This window comes from Corvus cornix, chromosome 6 (genome assembly GCF_000738735.6).
Source record: "Corvus cornix cornix isolate S_Up_H32 chromosome 6, ASM73873v5, whole genome shotgun sequence".
Classification (NCBI taxonomy): Eukaryota; Metazoa; Chordata; class Aves; order Passeriformes; family Corvidae; genus Corvus; species Corvus cornix.
In genome coordinates, this window is record NC_046336.1 from 6,712,101 (window position 1) to 6,735,296 (window position 23,196).

The window sequence follows — 23,196 nt, forward strand, 5'->3', positions numbered from 1 at the left end:
TTTCTTTTATCTTCCTTTCACATTTTTAAAGGACATACCTTGTAAACATAGTGATAAAATGCCAGGAATATTAGGATTTTAAAGCAATAATGGAGCCCATTATTTAAACGACAATATAAAAGGCAATTATATTGATGAAGAGCTACATTGGCTTTGTGTCTGTGAATAAACTTGGCCTGTACTCAGCTTCTATTTGTTCTCCTGGCATAAACACATATTGTGTGTGATTCCAGTTTAATGGGGCCCCGTTTGTATGCCAAGCAGCTGCATTTTAGGCCCTATTGCGTGATTTCATAGCTCTCTGAAAATTGGTTCTATTGAGCACAAGAGATAGAAGGTGGTGGTGGGGGGGAAAGCTTCAACACACAATCATTTCTTTTCAATTGGAGCCAGCAAGGTTGATGACAACATGACCATTGTGTTATAATGATAAGACCACTAAGGATCTGTACCTCTCATCAAGGCTTTCACACAACAGCAGATACAATTTAATTCACTGCTCTGTCAGCAGTGCTGATACCATTATGCCGTCTGTCTCCACAGTTATAATCACTGTCCTCCGAGAAATGCAGTTGAAATGATCTTGAGCAGTCAAAGAAACTCTCAATTAAGGCTGCCACTTCCAATGTGTCAGATTGTGTCTTATGCACTTGGTACAATTTTCACTTCCAATCCTGTTTATTTACAATGTCTACCAGTAATTACGCTTAACATGTCATTTAGTGAGGGTGCCCCTGCCAAGGAGATTGTTGGGTGCTGCAGTACCATTGAGGGGGAGTTTCTCGCAGTCAATGCCATCAGCAGCTTTTAGTCCCTGATGGGATGCAGTAGTAATGTTGATAATGCAAGTATCGTGCTCATCAAGTCATAATTAGATGCCACTCAAATGTGCCACTTGTAATAACAGTGTTGATTCATGTTTTCTCGGTGACTGCAACTACTAATTAGTTAAGTGGTTTTTGGTTGGCCTGCATTTGCTGCGGATTATTATTACCCCTGAAAAAAACTGTCAAGGTTAGAGATGTTTCAGGCCACTTAGTGCTTCTTTATGAATATTAATATTGACATAATAAGAACTTTGGACAGACTTAGGAAATAATATATTTTTTGTATTTAATTTGGAAAGACTTTTTTCCCCTGAGTTAATCATAATTGCAGGTTAATTAAGTTTAAATGAACCAAGAGTAATCCCTAGTTCTGCCATGAGAGCCTGATCCTTGTTTCCTAACTTTAGCCTTGCTTGAGGCCATTAGATTCCTGTCTGTAAAATGGGAGCAGCTCTGTATCTCCACTGCTCCCTCATCCAGCCCAAAGCATCTCATTGCTGAGAGCTCCCAGGGCTCAGCAAAATAAAAACAGAAGAGATAGGGTCATGTACCACCTAAAACTTTTCCTCTCTCAAATTAAACGTAGCAGCTGGTGTGGCACACTTGGAGCAGGTAATTTCTCCATAGTCAGGAGAAATGGAAATAAAAAAGACAACCAAAGAAAGAGGTCTGGTTTCTCTGCTGTTAGAAGGCTTCATGTGAATATAGTTTTTAGACCAAGATTTACCAATAGGTTCCCCTGCCTTTTCTTTTTTTGTAGATTTTGTGTCTTTCATGCAGCTACTCAGCAAACCAATGTGTTGCTGGTTTCCTCTGATAACAATAAAACTTTAACAATGAAACCTTCAGTTGATACTAAGTATAAAGCTGCATAAATAACATTTGTTGATGGCCTTCTTTTTCCTATCCTGAAGTCCTGTTTTATGGTCATTAAGATGACCTCTGTGTATCGGGGCTTTTCTACCCAGTGGTATAAAATCACTAGGTTTTAAAGCTTATCTTGATGAAAAGGAAAGGAAATCCTATTAGAAAAAATCCTCTGTATTTACGCTATATTTTCCAGCCTTGTTCCTGCTTCAAAGTGTTGTTCAGCTGCAAATAGCTCCTTTCCGTGCATTGAAATCCTGACACTGGGCTGAGAAGGAATCTGTGCCATGCAATGACTTGCAGAATTATGGTCCAGGCTGCTGCTTAGGATGGATGAGAGTGCCAGGAGCCAAGGGGGAATTGCATCCATGAGCCTGAGAAATGGAAAATTATTCTTGGGTTTTCTGCTTTGCTCCCCTGTGCAGCCTTAAACGTGTCCCTTAGAAAAAAGACTTTGAACACTACTAAAGTACATATGTACTGCTGGAAGTTAAGTGGAATGCAAGCCAAAATGTACCTATACTTTTAAATTTTTTCTGACTTGCATTGGTTTCCTGTGTTACAAAACAAGATTTGGTCCAGATTTTGTGAGTGTGTTGGAATCTTATGTTGTGGACAGTGAAGGTAGGTGAGACCGTGGTGCTTATTTTAGGGCCTGCTCAAGCACAGAGAGACTTCAAATAAGAAACGGACCAGAAAGTGAAAAGAAACTTTGTAATACACCTGTGTTAATCTTGCTGATTAAGAACACCAAGGATCCACTCTTCTGAAAATGTCTTGATGGCAGTCTTAAGGGATAATCCTAAAGATCTCATTCTGATTCCTCAAGTGTTAGTGAAATACAGATGAGGAATGAGGATGGTCAGGAAGGGTCCTGCTGGTCTTCTGCTTCCGTAAGTTTATGCTCAGTTCTGCAGTTGCTCTAATGCTGCAAACATGGCTTGAGAGAATTGCTTAAAGAAACAAACCAAGTATTCAATGCTCAAAACAGTTCCTGTCCATGCAGATTATCTAAGGCACTTGTATTTGAAATGCTTACGTTGAAAGTTAGCAAAAGGAGATGTGCTGTTTCTGATCATGGGAGGCATGTGTCAAACTCTGGAAAATACTGACTAATTTTTGAACTCTTCCCTTAGTTTCTCACATGGTTATTGAGGAAGTAAACTGTATTCAGAACCATCTTGAAATTGAGAAGACGTGCCGTGAAAGTGCTGAGGCTTTGGCTTCTAAGGTGAGAAGAATCATGGTGATGCTGTTTTATCTAATCTATTTATTCACCTATTTATCTCTTTATTTATTTAAAACTTGCGATTGTATGCATGACCCTTAATGTGTTTCTGTATAATCTTGTGGAGCTTTGAAATAGTCTGGAAGTGGCAAAAAACGAAAAGCCAGATGCGAGATGCAAAATACCATTCCTGCCTTTAAAGAAAAAGAATACCCATTTTAATGTAGTTTCTGTTTTCATGGACCAGCATCCTGATCTCTAGTTTTCATATGCATTTAGGTTAAATGGAAAATAAGTTTTAGAACTCCTCTGCGTGAAAACAATAATGAGCATTTCAGTGTCTAAATCAAATGGAAAAAGTCAACCACTGCATTACATTTCAGGTGATTGTTTATGAAAGCAAAGTGAGGGCAGGGGAAAGGTGACCTCCACTGCTCTGTTGATTGCGTCTAGTCTGATGAATTTAGCAAGTGTGTAATTTTCTATATTCCATCTCATCAGAAGTGCATTATTATTAAAGAATGTTTTTATCTCTCTTATATATTTTTGGTTGTGTAAAATGCATCTGAGCCACTTCATCAGAAAATGGATTACAGCAATTTTGAACCAAATTTCATTAGCAATGCTGACTGCCTTTTTTTTTTTCCTTTTCCCCCTTCCCCCCCATCCCATTCCCTGCCCAAAGTACATCCTTAGATATGGTAAAAATCACACCAGCAAGAAATCACTTTAATTTAGATGCATTAGCAATGTACTTTCTGGAGGTATTTACTTAATTGTTTGCATAATGACACTATATTAGAATTCATAAGATAGACAATCAGCATATAAGTAAGAAAATGAACACATTTATGCAACTTGTCTTCTTCTCTGCACTTTCCCTGTAATGCACGTACAAGGGCAGTTCAAAGACTCTCTTTACTCTGTGGGGCTGTTTGTCACTGTGAGCTGACTAAACCATGTAGGGTTCTTCACACCACTCTCCCCACTTGCTCACTTTCATTCTTTGGGAGTGAGATGAAAAAGATCCTTAGTAAATCTCACCTAGTTGAAGGGCTGAGGATAAGGGGATCAAAGATGATGGCTTAGGTAAAAATTCAGGGTCACATGAACTGTACAGTGTATGTTTTCTTTGAAGCTACGTATTGGACTTCTGAAGTCAGTGTTGACTTTGACATATAGTGTCTCATTAGCAGGAAATTGAGTCTCATTTTTAAACCTGGGCACAGGGAATGCTTGGCTGGTTGGGTGGGCAGTCACCCTGACATTTACCTGAACACCCCTGAGGCTGTGCTGGGCGTACAGAGAGCTGCTGCTGTGGGGTGTCTGGATGCAGGACAGTGAAGGAGGGAATTAAACATTTGCAGTGGCTCCGGTTCAATTTTTCCTGATCAGACAGAGATGCCTTGCAGAATCTCTTCTGTACCATCCACCAACCAGTCATATGTTTAAAGATCCAACCTAAAGTGGTTTTTGACTTGTGGTCTGACCCATAAAGAATTGGTTTATGAGATGGCTTTCATCTCATGTATGTTGACTCTACAGTAATAACTCAAAAGAATTCTGAGATAATACCACTGTGACTACGAATATAGTAGTGGTAGTATTTGTAGTTTATAAGCAAAATAGGGCATAGGAGAAGGTAAGAGTTTTTATTTAACCAGTTGATACAGCTGGGAAAACCAGGTGAGCTTTCAGGGACACAAACTCTTCTTCAGGTCATTCAGTTGGGACTCCTGGTACATGTTTAAAGGTGAGGAGCTGAAGCAGCTATCACAAATCATGTGTAGCATTAAGTCAGCTTGATAACTGGTTTGATTGATTTGAACCTACACAGTAGTAATTAAACAGAAGTACTAGAGAGGAAAAAAGGGCATGGATAAAGCATCATGTTGAATTCAAACCTCTCAGAGGAGAAAGTGGACAAGCATCCCATCTTCAAATCACTCTAATGTTGGATGGAACATGTAATCTAAGGTTACTTTGTCTTCTTTGTTTGATACATCTTTTAATGATAAAGCAAAAAAAAAGTTGACTTTTTTCCTTGCCCAGCATCTTAAAGACAGACTAACTCGCTTCTTGCTGTTTGTCCTTCTCACCTTTCAGCTGAACAAAGAAAATAAGACCTTGAAAAGAATTAGTATGCTTTATATGGCCAAACTGGGCCCAGAAATTATCACCGAAGAGATTAACATTGATGAGGACGAATCATCCACGGATACAGAAGCTACCTCTGGATCATGCAATTCTGTGCACTGTCAGCAGCAAATAAAAGGTGAGCATTGTTGCTGATCCTACACCACCACTCAAGGCAGAAGTTGTCTTAAGAACAGCAGTGTTGGTTTGGACCAGAGGTTGGTCTGGTTCCAAGTCATGCTTCTGGGAGTGGTCAGAATCAAAGGATTTCCAGGTATGACTAAGAACATGGTGGGCTGGTAGTGTGTAACATAAAAGGTGGGGGATATACAGCCTGCAGAGGAACTTAAATGCAGTAGGAAAATGAGATCTACCCAGCTAAGTGAGTTCAGTGCTACTGAGTCAGTAAAAGAAATATTTCCTAAGACCCTTAACAAGGTAAAAGTTAAGTAGAAGGACAAGGTCACTTTTAACTGCAATGTCATTATTTCAGAGCTTGTCAGACAGGACTCTCCATTTCTGTTTCCATTATGTACCTTCGTATGCACAAACTTCATTCATGTTCCAGAGCTATTACCAAACAAGCAGCTTAAAAAGGGACTGTTGTACTGGGTAAAACAGCAAAGCTTGAGAACATGGAAGTATATTGATAAGACAGATCTGTGCTTTTTTTTCAGAAATTTCTGGTTCTTTTTTGAAAGCCAGTTTATATTTCCATCATCCAAAATCAGCCTTATTTCTCATCTCTGTGATGAAATCATCATGATTTTAGGTATTGTTGTGTCATAGTATCCAAAAAAGGGGAACACCCACATTCTGGATTGGGTGACAAGAGAGATTAGGTGTTTAACTTCTTAAAAAAAAGCTTTCACTGTTTTTCAGACTGTAACTTAGAGTAGCAAATGATGTTTAAGTAGAGATTTTCTGAACTTTCAGTATGACCTTGTCTTTTTGAGTGCAGCAGCCACAATGATGTGGTACAAAGTATCACTGAGGAAAAACATGTACTGTAAAAATGCTTGTGAAAGAATCCCACCCAAGAAATAAGGTGTCACAGTACCCTTCTATAATCAGCAGATTTATACCCTATAGATGTAGGAAAAGAGGCAGCAAATGGTGTGATGCACACCATGCAACCCATGTGAATGAGAAATAAGACTCTGGAATACCTCCTGCCTTCTTTGGAGAAAGGTGTCAAGAGTGCATTTAGAGAGCAAACAAAGGTAGCAGATCTGATGGGAGCATTTTTAGGAGGGTAGCAGGGTCAAACTAGAGAAATACTGTAGAAAGGCTCTGATGTATCTGCTTTCTGTCTTGATGAACAATTCATTAAAGCATGAAAAGTGGTATTTCGGGCTCTTCTAAGTCCTTTAGCCTTCTCACCATTCAAGAATGTACTGAATGTTTCTTGGAATGCTTTCTTCCCTCCAACGACTTTATTCTGTAAGGATACATGAATAAGGCAGTAAAACCTGAGGCTCTCTGTGGTATGTGGATGTGCCTTCATCTCTGGATGGTGAGGTTGATAGATGTGTTGTAAAACCAGAATTAATCCAGGTACCATGAATTTCAGTGAGACTTTTTTCCCCATTAATTTCTCTGGAGAGCACAAATCCTTAAAACGAACAATGTGTATCAAGAATCTTCTGGGAAAACGGGTCTTTTTATTTGCTTTAGAAAGTGTATGCCTTTGATTTAGAGGACAATAAATCTGAGGCTCCAGAACTGGGAGGGGGGATGCTGGTGTAGAATGGACGTTTCCAAGATGTGAGACCAAACAGAATGACATCCAGCATGTCATCATCATCTGCAATTGATTAGCCATAATTTTCTCAACCCATGGCTGGTGTTCAGTGAACAGCAGTGCTGTGAAATACTGGAAGCAGGTGGGGAATGAGAGCACTTACTGAAAGCTAATATATATCAATAAATTTTGATTTTTGTGGTGATTTTATGTTAACCTAAACCTTGATACATTATGTATGCAAACTGATCTCCTGTTAAGAAGTTATTATAATCAAATGTTTTATTCCATTGTGAATTTAATTTATTTCATATTTTAATAATTAAGGAACAAAAATTCTGAGGGGAAAATTACAAGCATTAGCTCTTCCATCAGTAAAGGTTATATTCTGACTCTGTTCACATAATGTTGCAAAGACTATAAATTGGCAGCTGTTCAGGACAATTTCTTCAGTGAAAACCTCCCAAGTATTAACTGCCTGTTGTTTTGTTTATTTCCCTTGTGACAAGAACTCACAATCCAAAAAGAATTGAAGTGCATTAATTTGTTTTAAAGGATGCCTCCTAAAAATTACTTTCTGCTGCCCCCATACCAGAGTCTCTGTGATGTGACAGTCTCCTGAGCAGGACTGAGGACACTCTGCGGTGGCAGGATTGGCCCTGTTATAGCAGGAAATGAATCATTCAGAATGCAAATAAAGACAGCAGGACTGAACAAGGAGCTTACCTCAACAGAGTAAAGCTGAGACTGTGGCCCAGTTATAGATCTGTTACTTGACACTTATGCAAAGCTCATAAATTATTGAGGATGTTCCTTGATTACAACTGATGCTGGACACATAGTTCAGGTGTTTCATACTCAGCTGTACTTGCACTGCCATGACATTTCCTTTGTTGTTGTTTTTCGAATAAAATATATTCTTCATTTCCTTCCTCAAACTGCAGAGCTGCGAGATCAAATCGTATCTGTTCATGAGGAAAAGAAGACCTTGGCCATTGAACTGGAAAACCTGAGGTGCAAACTTGCAGAAGTAATTGAAGAAGTATGTATTGTACCATGGAAGGCGAGACCATGTTAGCGTGGAGTCGGTACTTTCTGTATCTTATTCTGCTAAAAATGCTCAGTTGTGAAGTTAATTGAATACTGTCTAATCTCAAGTCCTGCCAGTGATGGATCACTTAGGGCATGTCCCTGGAAGGGACCCTCTACGTCACAGTCCAGTCTGCCACTGTAGCTGGCACATGACTTCTCCTTGTCTGCTTGATCTGTTCTAATGCCCATATTACAACTGTCACCTCCCCTTCCTGACAGCCCCTCACCCTTCACAGCCTGCAGCTTCTTTGGATTTCCTTAAACCCGTAGATGTGTAAGAAATACTTTTGTGGGACTGTAGTTTAATCACTGGTGCTACTTCATTGAGTATATCCTTAAGTTTAGCCATTGGCAGTGCTGTATCATGGTAATTAGACCAGCAAATTGGCTTTTCAAGCCAGCAGAGTTTCATTCCTGCTTGAAAACTGGATAAGCCATGTACTGATGCAAATCAGGACTTAGTGGCTCTTCCTGTCTGTGCAACACTTGCATTCAGAAAGACACAGCTGACAGCACTTGGACAATAAATAGAGCCCAGGAAAAAAAAAAAAAAAAAACAAAAAACAAAAACAAAAAAAAAAACCCCAAAAAACCCCCCCAGGAGTCTTGACTATATTAAAATGCAAACAGTCAAGTAATTTTTCAACCAGGTGCTGTGGCACCTGATCCTGAAAGGTTCCAGAGATGTTATATTTGCAGCTGTGACTGGAACGTGCCATGGGAGGATTAGTTCATAACCCTTTTATGACATCTGTTATAACATCTGTAAGGTGGAGTAAAAATGCTTTCCATCCCACTGGAAACCCCAGCATCAAGCCAAACCTAAGAAACAGAACTACTGACAGCAAAATACTGCTTGCATTATGTATGTGCTGTATGCTTTATGCCGTTAACTAAAATGCTCTTGTTTTTGATGTGTTCTTTATACTTTTCTAGGTAAATAAGTTGAAAGAAGAAAAGGCTGTTTTGACAACCGAAGTTAATAAGCAACAAAAGCTGTTGGAGAAATGTAACAGAGGTGTGTGGTCACAGCAGGTTCTCTAAGAGTTTGCTACATCCTTTGCAGAAGCTTCAGAGCTTTTCTGTTGCAGTACAAAGAGTAGATTACAGAACAGTGACTGTGGTCCAGATCTGACACTCGACCTTATTGCTGCAGGCACTGCATCAACACGTGGGCTGTGCCAGACTCTCTGTACTCCAGACAAATGTGACAATGTAAATAGCAGGTGTTATGTGAGAATAGGAAAACTTTTCCTGTGTGACACAAATAGCAAATGAGGGCAGGGGCACAGTCCCTCGCAGAGAGGGAGTTTGAACCTTTATCTCCTGTTTTCCTAAATAATTACACCAGTCTTCCTTTAAGTTGGGACGCAGCTTATAATTTTGAAGGTCTAAAGACTTGGGAGCAACTTGTTTTATTTTCAGAGGATGATGAGAAAAAGGCAGGAGTGCTAGAATATAAGAGGTATGATTTTCAAATGATGAAAGAAAATCAGAAATTTTCCTTTACTGGAAGGAGAAGACAGGTAAAGCCAGGGCAGGGAAAGTCTAAAAAGAGATACGGCTCAGAAAAGGAAAGCTTTTGCTTTATGAAGGTCAGTGCTTCTACATGAGTAATAGTTGACCCCAAAGAAGTTTAGAGGAGAGGGAAAAGGTTTTAGTGCCTTGGATTACTCTGGCCTTTCCTCTTGTTGCTTACTAAGCCTTAAGAAATTAAAAATTGTTTGGTAAAAAGCCTCACTGGGTATTTCACTTTTTTCTGAAGTGGAAGACAATGGGTCTGGCTGAGATATAGTAGGGCAAATCCTGTAAGCTTTCTCCAAGTGTCCATCTCTTACCCCTTCCATGTGTCTGCATTGCTTAAGCCTATGACAGTCAGTACTTGAAGGCTCTTACAACACCAAACTTCAGAACAGTTGATTAAACAGTTTAGCTTGAAGCTTTTGATGGGGTAGTGTGGCAGATGAAAATTTTCTGAAATTTTTTCTTTTTTCTAAGCATTATCAAAAGAACAACCTCTGTTTTCACATGTGCCTGTTTTCCTGGAAGGAAGAGTTAAATTAAAGCAAGATTTGTTTGTATGCACGAAATGAGCTAGCAAAGTATTCAATACCTCCTGTATCCTGTGTTTATGTGGCACTGTGTTGGAGCTGTGCACTCAGTGCATTTCAGTCAGAGTTGATGAATTTATCTTAAGTCTTTCTAAGTGTGTCATAGTTTGTTGGCTATTTTTTGTGTGTGTGGTTGGTTTTTGCTTATTTGCTTTTTTAAGTTAGCATCATTTTGTGAGTCAGGTGAGCTGGGATGTGTATCCTACTGTCTAAATTACCACTGACTGTACCTGCCTTTAAAAACTGCTATGCTCATCTCCAAACCAGGTAAACAAATACAGATTCCTCAAGAATAACATAATCCTTGATAGATTCAGCAAAGCTCTTTTGAGGCAGAGGCAAAATATGGTCTGTGGTACTTGATGCCTGTTACTGGAGATTTTGAGTCTGAAAAAGAGGGGGAGTATTACTCTATTAAGAAGATCAGTAATTGTGCGTATGTGTGGTGAGGTTTAAGAAAATATTGCAAAGAAGACTGTATATGGAAATGTGAAACTAGGTCATGCTGTCAGTCCGGGATTCATGGTACTAGGGAATAGCAGCTTATCTGGGTAAATCAAACAGTAGTTCTTCTTTTGATCTGTTCCACTTTTATTTCTGATCTTGTTTTATTCTTATAAACAGTGTCTGTGCTGGCAGTAGAGGAATATGAAGAGCTTCATGTAAACTTTGAGCTGGAAAAGAACCTGCGTAAGAAAGCAGAGTCATTTGCACAAGAGGTGAGTTGTCAAGGAAAAAGGATCTGGTAAAATGAAGACATGGTAACTGGGCAAAACCTTATCAGCTTGGATGACTTGATTTCAATTCCCAGCTCTCATCCAGCCCTACATATGACTTAGCCAACATCTGTATTTCATCCATAAAAACGGGTTTACTGTTTCAACAAGCATTTATAAAGCACTTTGGAATTATTCATGCAGTCTTACCCTATGTCCCTTTTCAAGGCAAGGCTTTAAATTTATAATGGGCTTAGTTAGCCACAGTATTTCAATGTGGAATATGTAGTTGTTGGATCTGGGAGGGATTAGCTGCCTTTCTAGTGATATGTTTTGAAGACTGTGTTTTTCCTGAAAAATATGTGGACTCATAAAAAAGGTGTTGCAATAATACAGTATTAGTTGAGGGACACATATTCATTTTGAAAGATTGTATTGAAAGTACTTTTTGTAATTGAAAAGCAAACTGACAGGCAAGAACTTAAGTACAATGCCAAAGAGATGCTGATTATTTACAAACAAATATATCTTGGATTTTGTCATAATTTAGTTGTTGCCTCTTACAGAATATGGGCCCCTGTTGGTGCAGACTGTCAGTAACTGTTCACTTGAAGGTTTTCATTCCATAAATTCCTCTTATCCAAAATGAAATCATTATAATAGTGAACTTCAGGCCTGCATTATTCTTCGATTTGTGTACCTGCTTGTCTTCCTTTGGTATCTTGCTGCTCAGAAAGATTTTTAGAAAGCTTTCTAAAATACATGACCACATGACAAGAAAGGCATTGCTGATTAGTGTTTGGGGAACCAGCATTTCAAATTACTTAAAAAACCTGTTATCATTGGCCTGGTTTCACACTGATGATGTCCCTTGAGTGACCTGAGACATTAGAGACAGGCTCTGGGCCACCGCTGCATCCACAGCAGCGCAGCTTTCTGCTCGAGTGAGGCTGTGTGAGCTTCCTCTCACATGGATTGTGTTGCAAGGTCACAGCTGTGTTTTGAGAGCTAAGTTTTCTAGGATGTGCTTACAGTAGTTGTGTTTGGATTATGCTAAGGGTGTTCAGGGCTTTTCTGCTTGCTTTCATTAGCCGCCTGTTTTCTGTCTCTATAAAACCAAAATTTCTGCTGGATTTTCCCTTGGATTTTGCAAAAGCCCCAGTGCTTGGTTGTGATAAGCTGTGCAGTGTTGGGAGAAGGAAGAGCTTAGAGTAAAGGGCCACACTGCATGTTCAGTGCTTTTTTCTTGATTCGTTTGGAGCGCTTGGAGAACGGAAATAGGAAATAGGCTCCGAGTAACGTGGTTGTCACTGCAGCTGAAGAGTGGCACCTCTTAGTGTCCTGTATTAGTGTTTGAGATGTCTCAAACAGCCTAAATATGTGTTTTAGCTCAGTAAAATACAGAACTGTGGAGCTGCCTGTTTGGTGGTGGACACATTGTCTGTCCAAGGGGCTGAACCACCTTAATTTTGCCTTCATGGTGTGGTTAGCCCATGCATTCAGACTCACCCCTTTCCCTTTCTCCATAGCATGGCTTCATTTTCTGTCTTTGCATTATGGCTGCCATGGGAGGGACTAGGGAAGTGGCTGCTGGGGGCTGATTTTTGGAGGGATGCCCTTGGCCTCCTGCCCTTCTGACAGGTGAGGAGGATTTTCCACAGCTAAGGAGCACTTGGGAGTGCAGGTGTTGAGAGATAATGGGCAGGTGAGCCTGTGTGCAGAAGCGAGCACAGATGGGGGAGAGGAGAGACATGGAGCAAGAGAGGGAGGGAGCAGGCACATATAGGAGTGAGGGAACACTTGAAAATCAGAGCTTTTGATTAAAATAAAAAAAAACCCAACCCAGTACAGCTTTAATTATAGTCATGCTGCTGGCACCACCATAATATATATTTAATTAATCAAAAGTGATCCAACTTCAAACATTAGAATTCATGCTCTTTAGAGGTTCTAAAGAAACTGAGTAAATATTGTCAGCCGTGGTGTGGAGAGGGGGAAGGAAGAGGAGAGAGGGTTTGAAGTGAGTCACAATCCATTGTGAAAGGTACAGGAATCTGCATAAAAGAACTAAATAAATAGAGTGTGTAAGGGGCGGAGGCATGGAAAAATCTGTACCTACCTGAATAAAACAGCGTTGTTAACACAGGAATCTTGGCAAGCTTAACCAGAATTCTAGTGTCAGGTTTTAAGAGACACTTTAGATCTCTCAGCTGTTTGTGGAGCAGTTTATAAGAAAACAAAGGAAGGCAGAGAGTATCTTGAAGGCCATTGCAATAATGTAGAGGTAGCCCTGAAAAGCACTCTCCCACAAAGATGAGCAAAATACAATACATGCAGCCAAAGCAAGCCAAGAGCAGGAGAACACGTTGTGAGAAGCAAATTGAAACTCTTAGTGATGTAAAAATCTCATGAGTTTAACAAAATAATCTTGCATAAGTGGTTTATTAAACATACATCCTGCCTTGCAGCAGTATTTTGTAAAGCGATGTTGTGGTTTAAGCCTAGCTTGGCAAGTCAGCCCCACACAGTGACTTGCTCACCTTCCCCTGATAGGATGGGGGAGAGAATTGGAAGTTAAAATGTGAAAATTCATGGGCTGGGATAAAGACAGTTTCCTAAGTAAAGCTAAAGCTGCACACAAAAGCAAGGCAAAACAAGAAATTAATTCACTGCTTCCCATGGGCTCAGCCTTCTCCAGGAAAGCTGGGCTCCACTGGGTACAACAGCCACTTGAGAAAACAAACACCATCACTCTGAATGTCCCCCTCTTCCTCCTTCTTCCCACAGCTTTACATGCAGAGCATGATGCCATGTGGCCTGGACTATCCCTGTGGGCAGTTGGGGTCAGCTGTCCTGGCTGTGTCCCCTCCCAGCTCCTTGTGCACCCCTGGATCACTCACTGGTGGGCTTGGGTGAGGAGCAGAAAAGGCCTTGACTTTATGTAGGCACTGCTCAGCAATAATGAAAATATATTTCTATTATCAACGGTGTTTTCAGCACAAATCCAAAACACAGCCCCAAACCAGCTACCATGAAAAAAATCTACTCTTCCAGCCAAAACCAGCACAAGTGAACAGTTTATTATTAGTGTATGCTGGTGTGGAGATAATCCTTGCAACCAGAAGTTCTCTGGAAACCTCATGGAGAAGAAGCAGTGTGCTCTCAAAGTTGACATTGAGATGGTTTTTTTCCTGTCCTCTGTATCGTGGACAAATAGAAATGAAGTGTCAAACTGCTGAGCAGTTTGTTGGGGTTCCTTTCACTTCTGAGGCTAGTGCAGGCTTTGGCTGAAAATGCACAACTGGGAAAAGAAAGTGGTTCTCAAGTGTTTGTGGTAACCTGTAAAACAGTTTGCAGTTGAGAAGTTGAAAGGCTGCATTCAAAGGAACTATGATCCAGATGGATTAAAACAATTCAGTGAATCTCTAATGTGCCATCGTTCACCTTTCCATTGACTTTCTGTCCCATCCTACAGCTGTTTGTGCTTCTAAGTAACTGTTGCACAACAAAATGTTTGCATTTAACTTGTTTTTTCTCAAAATACCTGCATCCCATACCTGGGCCAGTGCACAGCTGACTTTACTGACTCTGCAACTCAGTCTTCCCATATTGAAAGATAAAAGGTGGCTGTGAACTTAAGGAAAATCATTGTCACTCTTAGCAAACGTCTGCACTACTCATGAGGTTGCATGCAATGAGTTCAGTTATCTTGATGACATGAGCTCCCAAAGAACTCTTCCTTAGATGCGTTTGTGACCTTCTGGGTTAATTTGTGAGGACTTCTGCATTAACAAGTTACATTTGTGAGTGGATGCTGCAAAACCAGCACTGAGAAGCAACTCCTTGCTTACAAGTGCCACACTCTGTGCTTTGCCAAGGGTAGTTCAACAGCAACTGGTATCTGAAAGTACTTAATTTTCAGTCCAGCTGACTGAACTGGATTTAATAATTAAAGAGACATGATAAGTAGTTAGTATTTGAATTCTCCTGAGCTTGGATGTTACCACTTTTGAAGCACGATTTAATGCTAATATGTTTCATCAAGCTTTTTCCCAGGAAGAGGCTTGGGGAATGGTAAGAGATGTATGCTCTAGGAAACTCTTTGGTCTCTTTCTCTTTCCCCCCATCTCTTTTTGTTCAGGCAATTAATCTATGGGGGGGGAGAAAAAAAGTGAAGATGTTTCCTTTTTTTTCATGGGGTGTATGATCTACTTCTGAATCTATTAGATGGTGTCTAAATGCTGTAAGGCTGTGAGCATTATAGAATGTATTACTATGCTTCTACGAAGACAGAAAGAAAGCTGCAGGAAATGAAGAAATAAATAAATAACAATAGAGATTATTTTTTCCCCTGTATTTTGGGCAGTTATGCCTCATAAGTAAAGAATGAGTGCTGTAGTTTGAGAAACCCTTTTACACAACAGGCTGGTAAAGTAAATAATGTTTCATTTTTAAGGAAGTCACATTGTTGATGGGAATTCAGTTTGCTCACACTCAAAAGTACATGCTCCAAGCACCTCTGTGGTGAGAAGCAAATGATGGACAAAAAAGAGGCTTAACTCATCTACTCCAGTTCTCCCATTCTGAGTGAATTAGACCTCTTCTTCTGAGCCACAAAACTTCCTAGTGCTGCAGCTTGTAGCTCTTTAAAAACAGTCGCTTCAGAAGCTGTCTGGCAATTAGCCAGGTAACTAAAACCAACTGTGTTGTATCTTTATTGGTCTGAAATATTACGAATCATCTACATGAGTGACTGTTGGCTGTCCATAGTATGCATATGTCCTTTTTCATGATCACACTGCTCACTTTCCTGTGGCTGTATAAAAATCCAACTCAATTAGACTTTGACTCCTCTAAAGGAGTGTGTATATATATATATATTTTTTTTTTTCCTGAATAGCCATTGAACTAAAAACCATACCTGGAGTTGTATTGTAATCCTGAATTTAGAGCCACTTAGTGCCCTGTCAGGCCATAATCAGACATGATCACTGTGTCATCCCCATCACATAAAATCCTTCAAACAGCCTGTTCTTTTGGGGAGATACAAGTACCTTGATCCTACCTCCCTTGGGACTTATTTGAGGTCTGAACACAAGATTCAGGTACACATGATGCAAAAGGCATCAGCTCCTGCAAACTGTGACCAATGTAAATGGTTACCCCTCTGTGAGGATGACTCACTAATTCCTCTCTAGGTTGTGGAGGGGATGGGGCGATGCTGCTGAGGATTGAAATAAGGACCAGCTGCTCAGTTGAGTGATCTTCTCTTTTCTGTTTGACACTTCCCAAGTTGGACTCTGCCTTGCTACTTACCTTTTGTTATTCTATTTATAGAGGACAGCATGCCACTGATTTTTATTTTATTTTATGCAACCATTGATTACCCTACTAGAACAACACTTGCTGTATTGGGACATTTTTATCCCTTCAAACTGTAACTAAGACAAAAAAGTTACTGCTCACAGCAAATGCCCAAAGGATGTATAGGTGGAAGCGTAGCCACACATGGATATTAAAGAATTTCCTTTATCATTGTTTTGCTCCTGGGAGAAGGGTTGGTTGGAAAGCATCCAGTTTTATCCTGAGCCTTGTTTGAACGAGGATCGGTGTTCCCAGGGACTTGACACTAATGGAGTTGCTTTCTAACTTTTTTAATGAGGAAGAATTCCTTTTTCAGTCCTGCTGTAAACAAAAAACAGCTGCAGTGAACGCTCTGTTGGGTAGGGGCTGGAGCAAGGGGCTGAGAATGAGGTATTGCCTCACTGAGGTCAAGGGAAAAGCTTCTATCATTTTCACCCCCTTTTTTCCACCTCCCCAGTTCTTGTGAAAACTCTGCTGATGCAAAGTGGCCAGCTCCCAGATTTCCTGTATTTTGAAGCTTCTCTTTGTAAACTCAAGGAGAGAAAAATACATAACTGGTTTGCACAACGCTGGGAGATGTAAAAAATCAGACTGATATGTGTAAGCAAATAGTTTTTCTTTGTGATGTGCCTTTAGCTGCAGGTGTGGTTTTCAGTAGATTCCTGCACTATTGACTTGTGTTTCCAGCATTGATTGGGATGCTCTGCAGATAATTGTCTAGCAGGTGGCAAAGTCGGAACTAATCCATCAATTGGTTAAATTCCACCTAGTCCAAATAATCTTGTTAGTAGCTGTTTTGCCCTTTCAGCAGTCACTTTAATTAATATTCAGGGTTGTGCAGACAGTCAGGTTTCTGCCCTGCTGAACCAGGAATTGATTTTTTAAAATTTTAAATTAGAATTAATTTTTAAGGGTCTTTTTTGTCCTGTGTCAAACACACAGAGCAGCCTCTCAAAAACTCTGAGTCAGTACCACCATCTTGCTTGACAAGACTGTCCTGTCTGGCTTTGTCCCTTCCACTTAGAATATGTTGGCACTTAGAGAAATTGTGTAAGTAACTTCTGGGATGGATGGGACTCCCCATGAGAATTTGGTTCCCATGTGTTGATTGCAGCATTACCTTATAATCAAAACTTTTTTTGGTGGTGTTGAAGACACTTTCATATTTGTGAGCAGGAACATATTTGCAATATCATGAAAGCAATTTATAAAGCTAATTGAAAATGCAGGACTTGATGTGAAAGCTTCTGAGGGAAAAAGTTTTCATCCAGATCTTCAAAAGGATTTTTATCATTTTGTTGCAGAAGAACATGAAACAAAGTGAATATGAATTTTCTGCACTTGGTGAAGTATCTGCTCAAGTTGAAGAAATCAAGTTGCTGTACTTGATTTCTTCTTGTTTTGGCAGCTTTTTGCTCCCTCAGGCTGGAACAACTCTGGTTGGGTTTAGTGGCAGAAACTTGGTGAATAAAAATCTGGAATTGGTCACGTTAAACTATTTTTCATATTCCAAAAAAAAAATCCAGGTTTTCGCTTTGCTTTGAAAGTTCGCAGTGGGTAAACTGTGATGTTTGCTGAAGTTGGCTTCTGGAGAGAGGTTGTTTCTGTCAGGGTTAAATAACTTCTGTGAGTGACTTAACAGGAACACAGAAGACTTTGAGACAGTATTGAGTTGTTTTGCAGTGACTTAGAGGCCTTTCTCAATATGATGTTCAAAGATGCTGTTTCTTTTAAGAATATAAAGTGTTAAATGAATTAGTTGCAATACAAAGGCAAACCTTTATGGATTGTTGTGGGTAGCTTTGATTCTGAAATTCTCTTGCCTTTGAACTGGTTTTGCCACAGCCCTACTAGTATAAGATAACATAAGCATAAATTGGTTTGACTGGCAGAATTTGGGGACAGAGAGCTGATGTCCAGTGCACATTTGACTTTGCATTGTCAGCAGTTTGTTCCTGTTTGTTTTATAACAAAGTGTAGCACCAGCGCCTACGTTCATCATTTCCTCTCCATCAAATGCTTCCAGTCCTTTGCTGCCTGCCCCCATGGCACAGCTTTGCCCAGTGGAGTGTTCATTGCAGGTTTTATTGGCATTAGGGCTGCATCAATTGACTCCTCCTGGCACGCAGGGTCAGGTAGGCTGCGAGGGGAGTTAAAAGTTCAGCGCGGTCAGTGGCCTTGTCGCTCTGTCTGCACAGCTACACTGGGAGCTGCTTGCTGGGAAGGCTCAGCTGAAGTGTCTGTGCAAAGAATGCTTGCCACAAACCTGCATCAGCTCATATTTGTTTAATATCCAAGTGTATTAAAAGAAATAAATCACAGGGCAGTGCAGTAGCACCAGACGGGAAGAAACCATGTGTTTGTTGTATCCGTAGTTTTGGTTTGTGAATAAACAGGATGGGAATCTGAAAAGACATCATGGAACTTTTGTATATTTCTAATACTTTATTTTTAAAATACCTCCTTGCTTTTGCTGAGCTCAACAGCAAAACACAGCAGTGTTTTTGCAGTCTGAGGGAGTGCCTGCATTCTCAGGCTGTTCTCTGCTCTCCTGCCATAAGTGGCTCTGCTGACCTGTGCACACTCATGTGAAACCTCAGCATGACCCAGTCCCTGTTTCTGCTCTGAGAACAGGCACAGCTGAGTTTGTCGAGTGGAAGCCCGTGTTGCCTGGGGGCAAACCTCTATCTGAAAGAGATGTCAAGGTGCAGAATAAATACACCAGGATTTTTTTTGTCAGGAAGCAAGCTTTTTTTTTCCTAGTTCCTAAACAGTCTGGGAGGAACAGATCTCATAGGGAAACTGCATATGCTGACAGCTTCTGCACCTCTTAAGTGAAGCCTAGAGATGTGTGTGATTTTTTTTGGTCAATGTCAGGTCTCTAGACCTTTTGATTTTTGCCCACCCCCCCCAATGTATTCATTTGCCACATCAAAAATATAACTTGGGGAGAGGAAGGAACCCAAGGATCAGAACTAAAAGGCTGAAACTGCCCTGAAAAGCCTTTTCCCAGGGCAAGTACATACACTGATTACACAGACATGGACTGAAATTCATTTCCTGAAGAAATGAATTTCCATCATTCACATACCCAGCTAATCCTCAAATAAGTGGGCTTTATGCCAAGGCTTGCAGAGGTGTTTGAGGAGATAGCCTGTGAATTCATAGATACTTTATCTTCCACCTAGAGTTCTTTTAATCTTTGCAGAGCTCCCAGAATGGGGCTCAGATTGTTCCCATTTCCAGGAAACAGAATTCACAGGTGTGTTTAAATTCTGAATGCTGCCAACATGTGGGTAATTGAGGTGTAGCAGTGGGTGGTTCTCGGCAAACACCTGGTTCCTTTCAGTGTGAGCTTAGCTCTTGTGAATTTTATTCTCAAACTTCCTTTCCCCTTCCTTCTCAGCTTCTTCCTCACTATTCCTACCACATTAACACAATGTTAATATCTCATTTTCTTTCCAGTTGCCATTTTAGCATTAGACTGTGCCTGACTGTTGTTTTTGTCGGGGGTGGGCTTGTGTTGGCAGATGTTTATTGAACAAAACAAGATGAAAAGGCAGAGTCAGTTGCTTCTGCAAAATTCTGCTCCTGATCAACAGCTGTTGAAGGCTTTGGATGACAATGCTAAGCTAACCCACACATTAGAAGAAGAGAGGCTTCAACACCAGCAAAAGGTAAAACAGAATTTCTTTTAATCTCATGCAGAAGTCTTTGAAAACCTCCTGAATTTAAGGAGTGATATGTCTTTATAACATTCAGAATTACTTGAGATCATATCCCCTGTAAGAGCTTGAAGTTTAAGAACTAAATTTCAGAGAGAGTTGTGACTCCCTTCTTCTGGGTCACTGTTCAGACATGAGTACAGAACTCTTGTGCCCGAAGGCACTGGTTTAGGTAAGTATTTTATTCTGGGTGCCAGTAAAGTGCAATTACAAGCAGTAAGTCAGGTTCCATTAAGTGAAGAGATGACAGGAGAATGTTTTGGACATTGAGTAATACAAAGGGTGTCTTGGAGGGATAAGCAAGAAAGAACATGAGGTGAGAAGCAGTGCACAAGTGGTCTGGGTCTTGCTGAACAAATGGATGGGGGAAAGCCAGACATACTGGAGCAAGGAAGGGTAAGGTGAATCTGCAGAGTGGGGTGAGAGGATATAAACAAATGTATTCTCTGAAACTGGACTAGATCAAGCTCTTAACTGGGAGAAATCACCATTGCTTCCCAGGAAAGCCTGAAAATGAGCTTTCCTTTAGCCCTGAGGCCTGTTCCTAAAACTCTGGTAATAGAGCAATGCTAGGGATAGGTAAACAATTCCTGTCATTTCATCCATGCAGCAATACTGAGACTGTGTAATCTCAAATGATTCCAAATGAGTATTTTGGAAGAATAATTGCCAGTTCACAGAAAACCTCTGCATCTTTGGCTACTTTGAAGTCTAGAGCAAAATGTATATATTTAGGGAGCTGTGAAGTTACTGCTACTCTGCATCTGAATGCTGCTTCTGAATCCATAATATTCCATTCCATAATGTTCCACTGGCATCTGCATGATTCGAGACAAGGGAGTTTAAATAATGAGCCTGTCAGTGGAAGCAGTAAGAGAACAAAAATGTCAATGTTCTCGTGCTTCAAATGAGGAAATGTTCTGAAATTAAATTCTAATTATGTGATAAAAACTCTATAAAAAGAAAGGGAACAATGTAGAGCTTAACCAGTTTGGAGCTAAAGACATATTTTAAAGAAGAGATAAAGCAAGTTGGGGTCATAACAGAAAATTCTGACATCTCTCAGAAGAATCCTTCCAGCTCTCATTAAAAAATTTTCCTTTTTCTGGGACTTGTGCTTCACTCCTATACTATAACATGATGTTTTCAGGCCTAACTGTGCCTAGTGGGTTATTTGCCAACAGGAGGGACAGAAAAATCCTTTTATTGTGATGAATGCTCTTGTTTGCCAACTGCAGATCAAAGAATTAGAAGAGCAGCTAGAGAATCAATCACTGCATAAGGAGATTAGTCGCCTTAAACAGCAACTAGAACTTTTGGAAGAAGATAAAAAAGAACTGGAGCTGAAGTGTCAGCATGCAGAAGAAAAAGCTAGAGACCTAAAGCACTCAGGTAAAATTGTGTAATAACTTCCATTTTAGGGGTAAAGTGTGTGTGGGGAGGGTGGTTGGTACACATCTAATAGAATTATATGTGTTATATTTGAGACCCCAGAAGCTTTTGTGTAGCTGTGATCCAGACCTGTGCTTCACTAGTCAAAGTACAGCAACTGCCTTAACTGCAGAACAGCTGTGTCCAAAATGTGTGTGAAGAAAGAACCTTGTAAAATTTCTGTAAGGAACAAAAATCCTGGTGTTAGGTTGCCCTGAATCTTACAGATGGATAAACATATGGAAATGGCTCTCTGTGTGAAAGACATGAAAGATGGTACCTGGAATTTAAAGCCACTCAGTTGATTTTTAATTTGTTTACATATTTAAAAGTAAGTGTAAAACACTGTAATTTTAATTCAAATCCGTCATTGCAAGCACAAAGAACCATGTCCATTTTGGAAATCATATTCTTACTTCTGCCATCACCTACTGTACACAGAACAATTGCTAAGGATTTTTGTAACTAAAAGAAATTCAAGACTTTTTTTCCTCTGTTTCTGCCCTTCCCCAGTTAATTACATTTGACAGCATTTCAAGTGCAGAAAAGTAATTTCCACATTTTAGGTCTGACATGAAAACAGGAGAGGAAAAAATCCATTCTGTCACCACCCAATTTTGACCATTTTTATGGGGAAAGCCCACACCATCAGTAAGACAGAGATAGGTCTGGAGGCTGAAATTGCCAATTTCTGTCATCTCTTGTTAGTTCATTCTCAAATACAACCTCAAATAGAGCATTGCAGAAATGGATAAAGTTTTCTCTGCTCTATCATTTTATATGAAGAATCCTGTATGAGGCAAAGTTTCAGTTTCAGTAGTAACTCAGGTTGGAGGTAATTGGTTTCATGGGAATCCTGCATTGTTCTTGGTAGAAAATGCCAAAAAATGGACTTCCAGCAGTTGTGTGGTTTAGTCTTGTTCGTTCTTTAGTTAATTAGTAGGGTTTTTTTCTTAAACTGTCAAAGCTGGTTTTTAGAGGAGATGAGAGAGCCCAAGAACTCACTGTGGTTTCTTTCATTGCTCTTGTGCAGTTGATGAACTTCAGAAGCGAGTCCAGCAGTCTGAAAATCCTGCTCCGCCCCCGCCGCCACCACCGCCCCCGCCTCTCCCTCCTCCTCCTCCCCCCAACCCCATTCGGTGAGTGCTCACACCCAGTGCTGCTCTGCAGAAGCAGAATTCCTTACATCAGCTGGCATCCAAGCAGGAAGAGTGTTTTTAAAGGAAAAAAGGCTTTCTCCACCTGTCTGGGGCTCCTGAGCAGCAGCACACGCTCAGGGCCCCACCTGCCCCCAGACTTAACACCCTGACCAATTTTGAACAGTGTCTGCCTTGCCAAGCCCAATAAATTGTCTAGACTGTGACTTTGGAGGAGGAGGGATACCTGTCTCCTCTAAATTTAGGAGATTATTTTTTTTTCTATTCACCTGATAGCTGTAATTACAGACTTGTGAAATGCTTTCTATTGCCAAGAAAACTCCTTTGAACCAAAGGATATGTTAGATTATTGTGTGTCCCTTCATGTCAGATACTGATGATGAAAATGCAGACTCCGTTGAGTTCCCACAATTACTTTCATAAGTTAAAAAGGAGAGGAAAAAATGCCAAAAAGAAAATCACCACCCAGTCATCAAGCAGTTTTGGGCAAAATTACCAAAATTTGGCCTGATTTCTGCAAAGGACTATGAAAGAGCATGACCAGTCTATGATGTATCAGACATTAGACCCAAATGAATTAACTAAATACTAAAGGGTCCTTAGTTAATTTTAGAAACCCAGCTAATCTCTTCATGTTGTCTGCTTAGTTTTAAGAACAAATGGACTTTGATGACAGTTTGCAACCTTCTGTATTAGAAGTGACATCCAGGAGTCTTGTAAACTACTGTGTTAAATGTATGAATAGATAGATTAGCGGGGAGAATTCATCCCTTTGTTCATCTTGCATTGTTTTTAGAA

General features: G+C 40.2%; 1 protein-coding gene across 2 annotated transcripts in view; it reads left to right on the forward strand.

The window, feature by feature from the left end:
• The window catches only part of SHTN1 (shootin 1), a 54,340-nt gene that overhangs the window by 14,427 nt on the left and 16,717 nt on the right, over positions 1-23,196 (forward strand). For both annotated transcript variants that reach the window (XM_039553957.1, XM_039553958.1), the window contains exons 4-11: positions 2,831-2,925; positions 5,029-5,197; positions 7,747-7,844; positions 8,831-8,912; positions 10,630-10,724; positions 19,616-19,762; positions 21,049-21,202; positions 22,275-22,380. In XM_039553957.1, the coding sequence (XP_039409891.1) occupies positions 2,831-2,925; positions 5,029-5,197; positions 7,747-7,844; positions 8,831-8,912; positions 10,630-10,724; positions 19,616-19,762; positions 21,049-21,202; positions 22,275-22,380 (946 nt within the window). The remainder of the gene's footprint in view (positions 1-2,830; positions 2,926-5,028; positions 5,198-7,746; positions 7,845-8,830; positions 8,913-10,629; positions 10,725-19,615; positions 19,763-21,048; positions 21,203-22,274; positions 22,381-23,196) is intronic.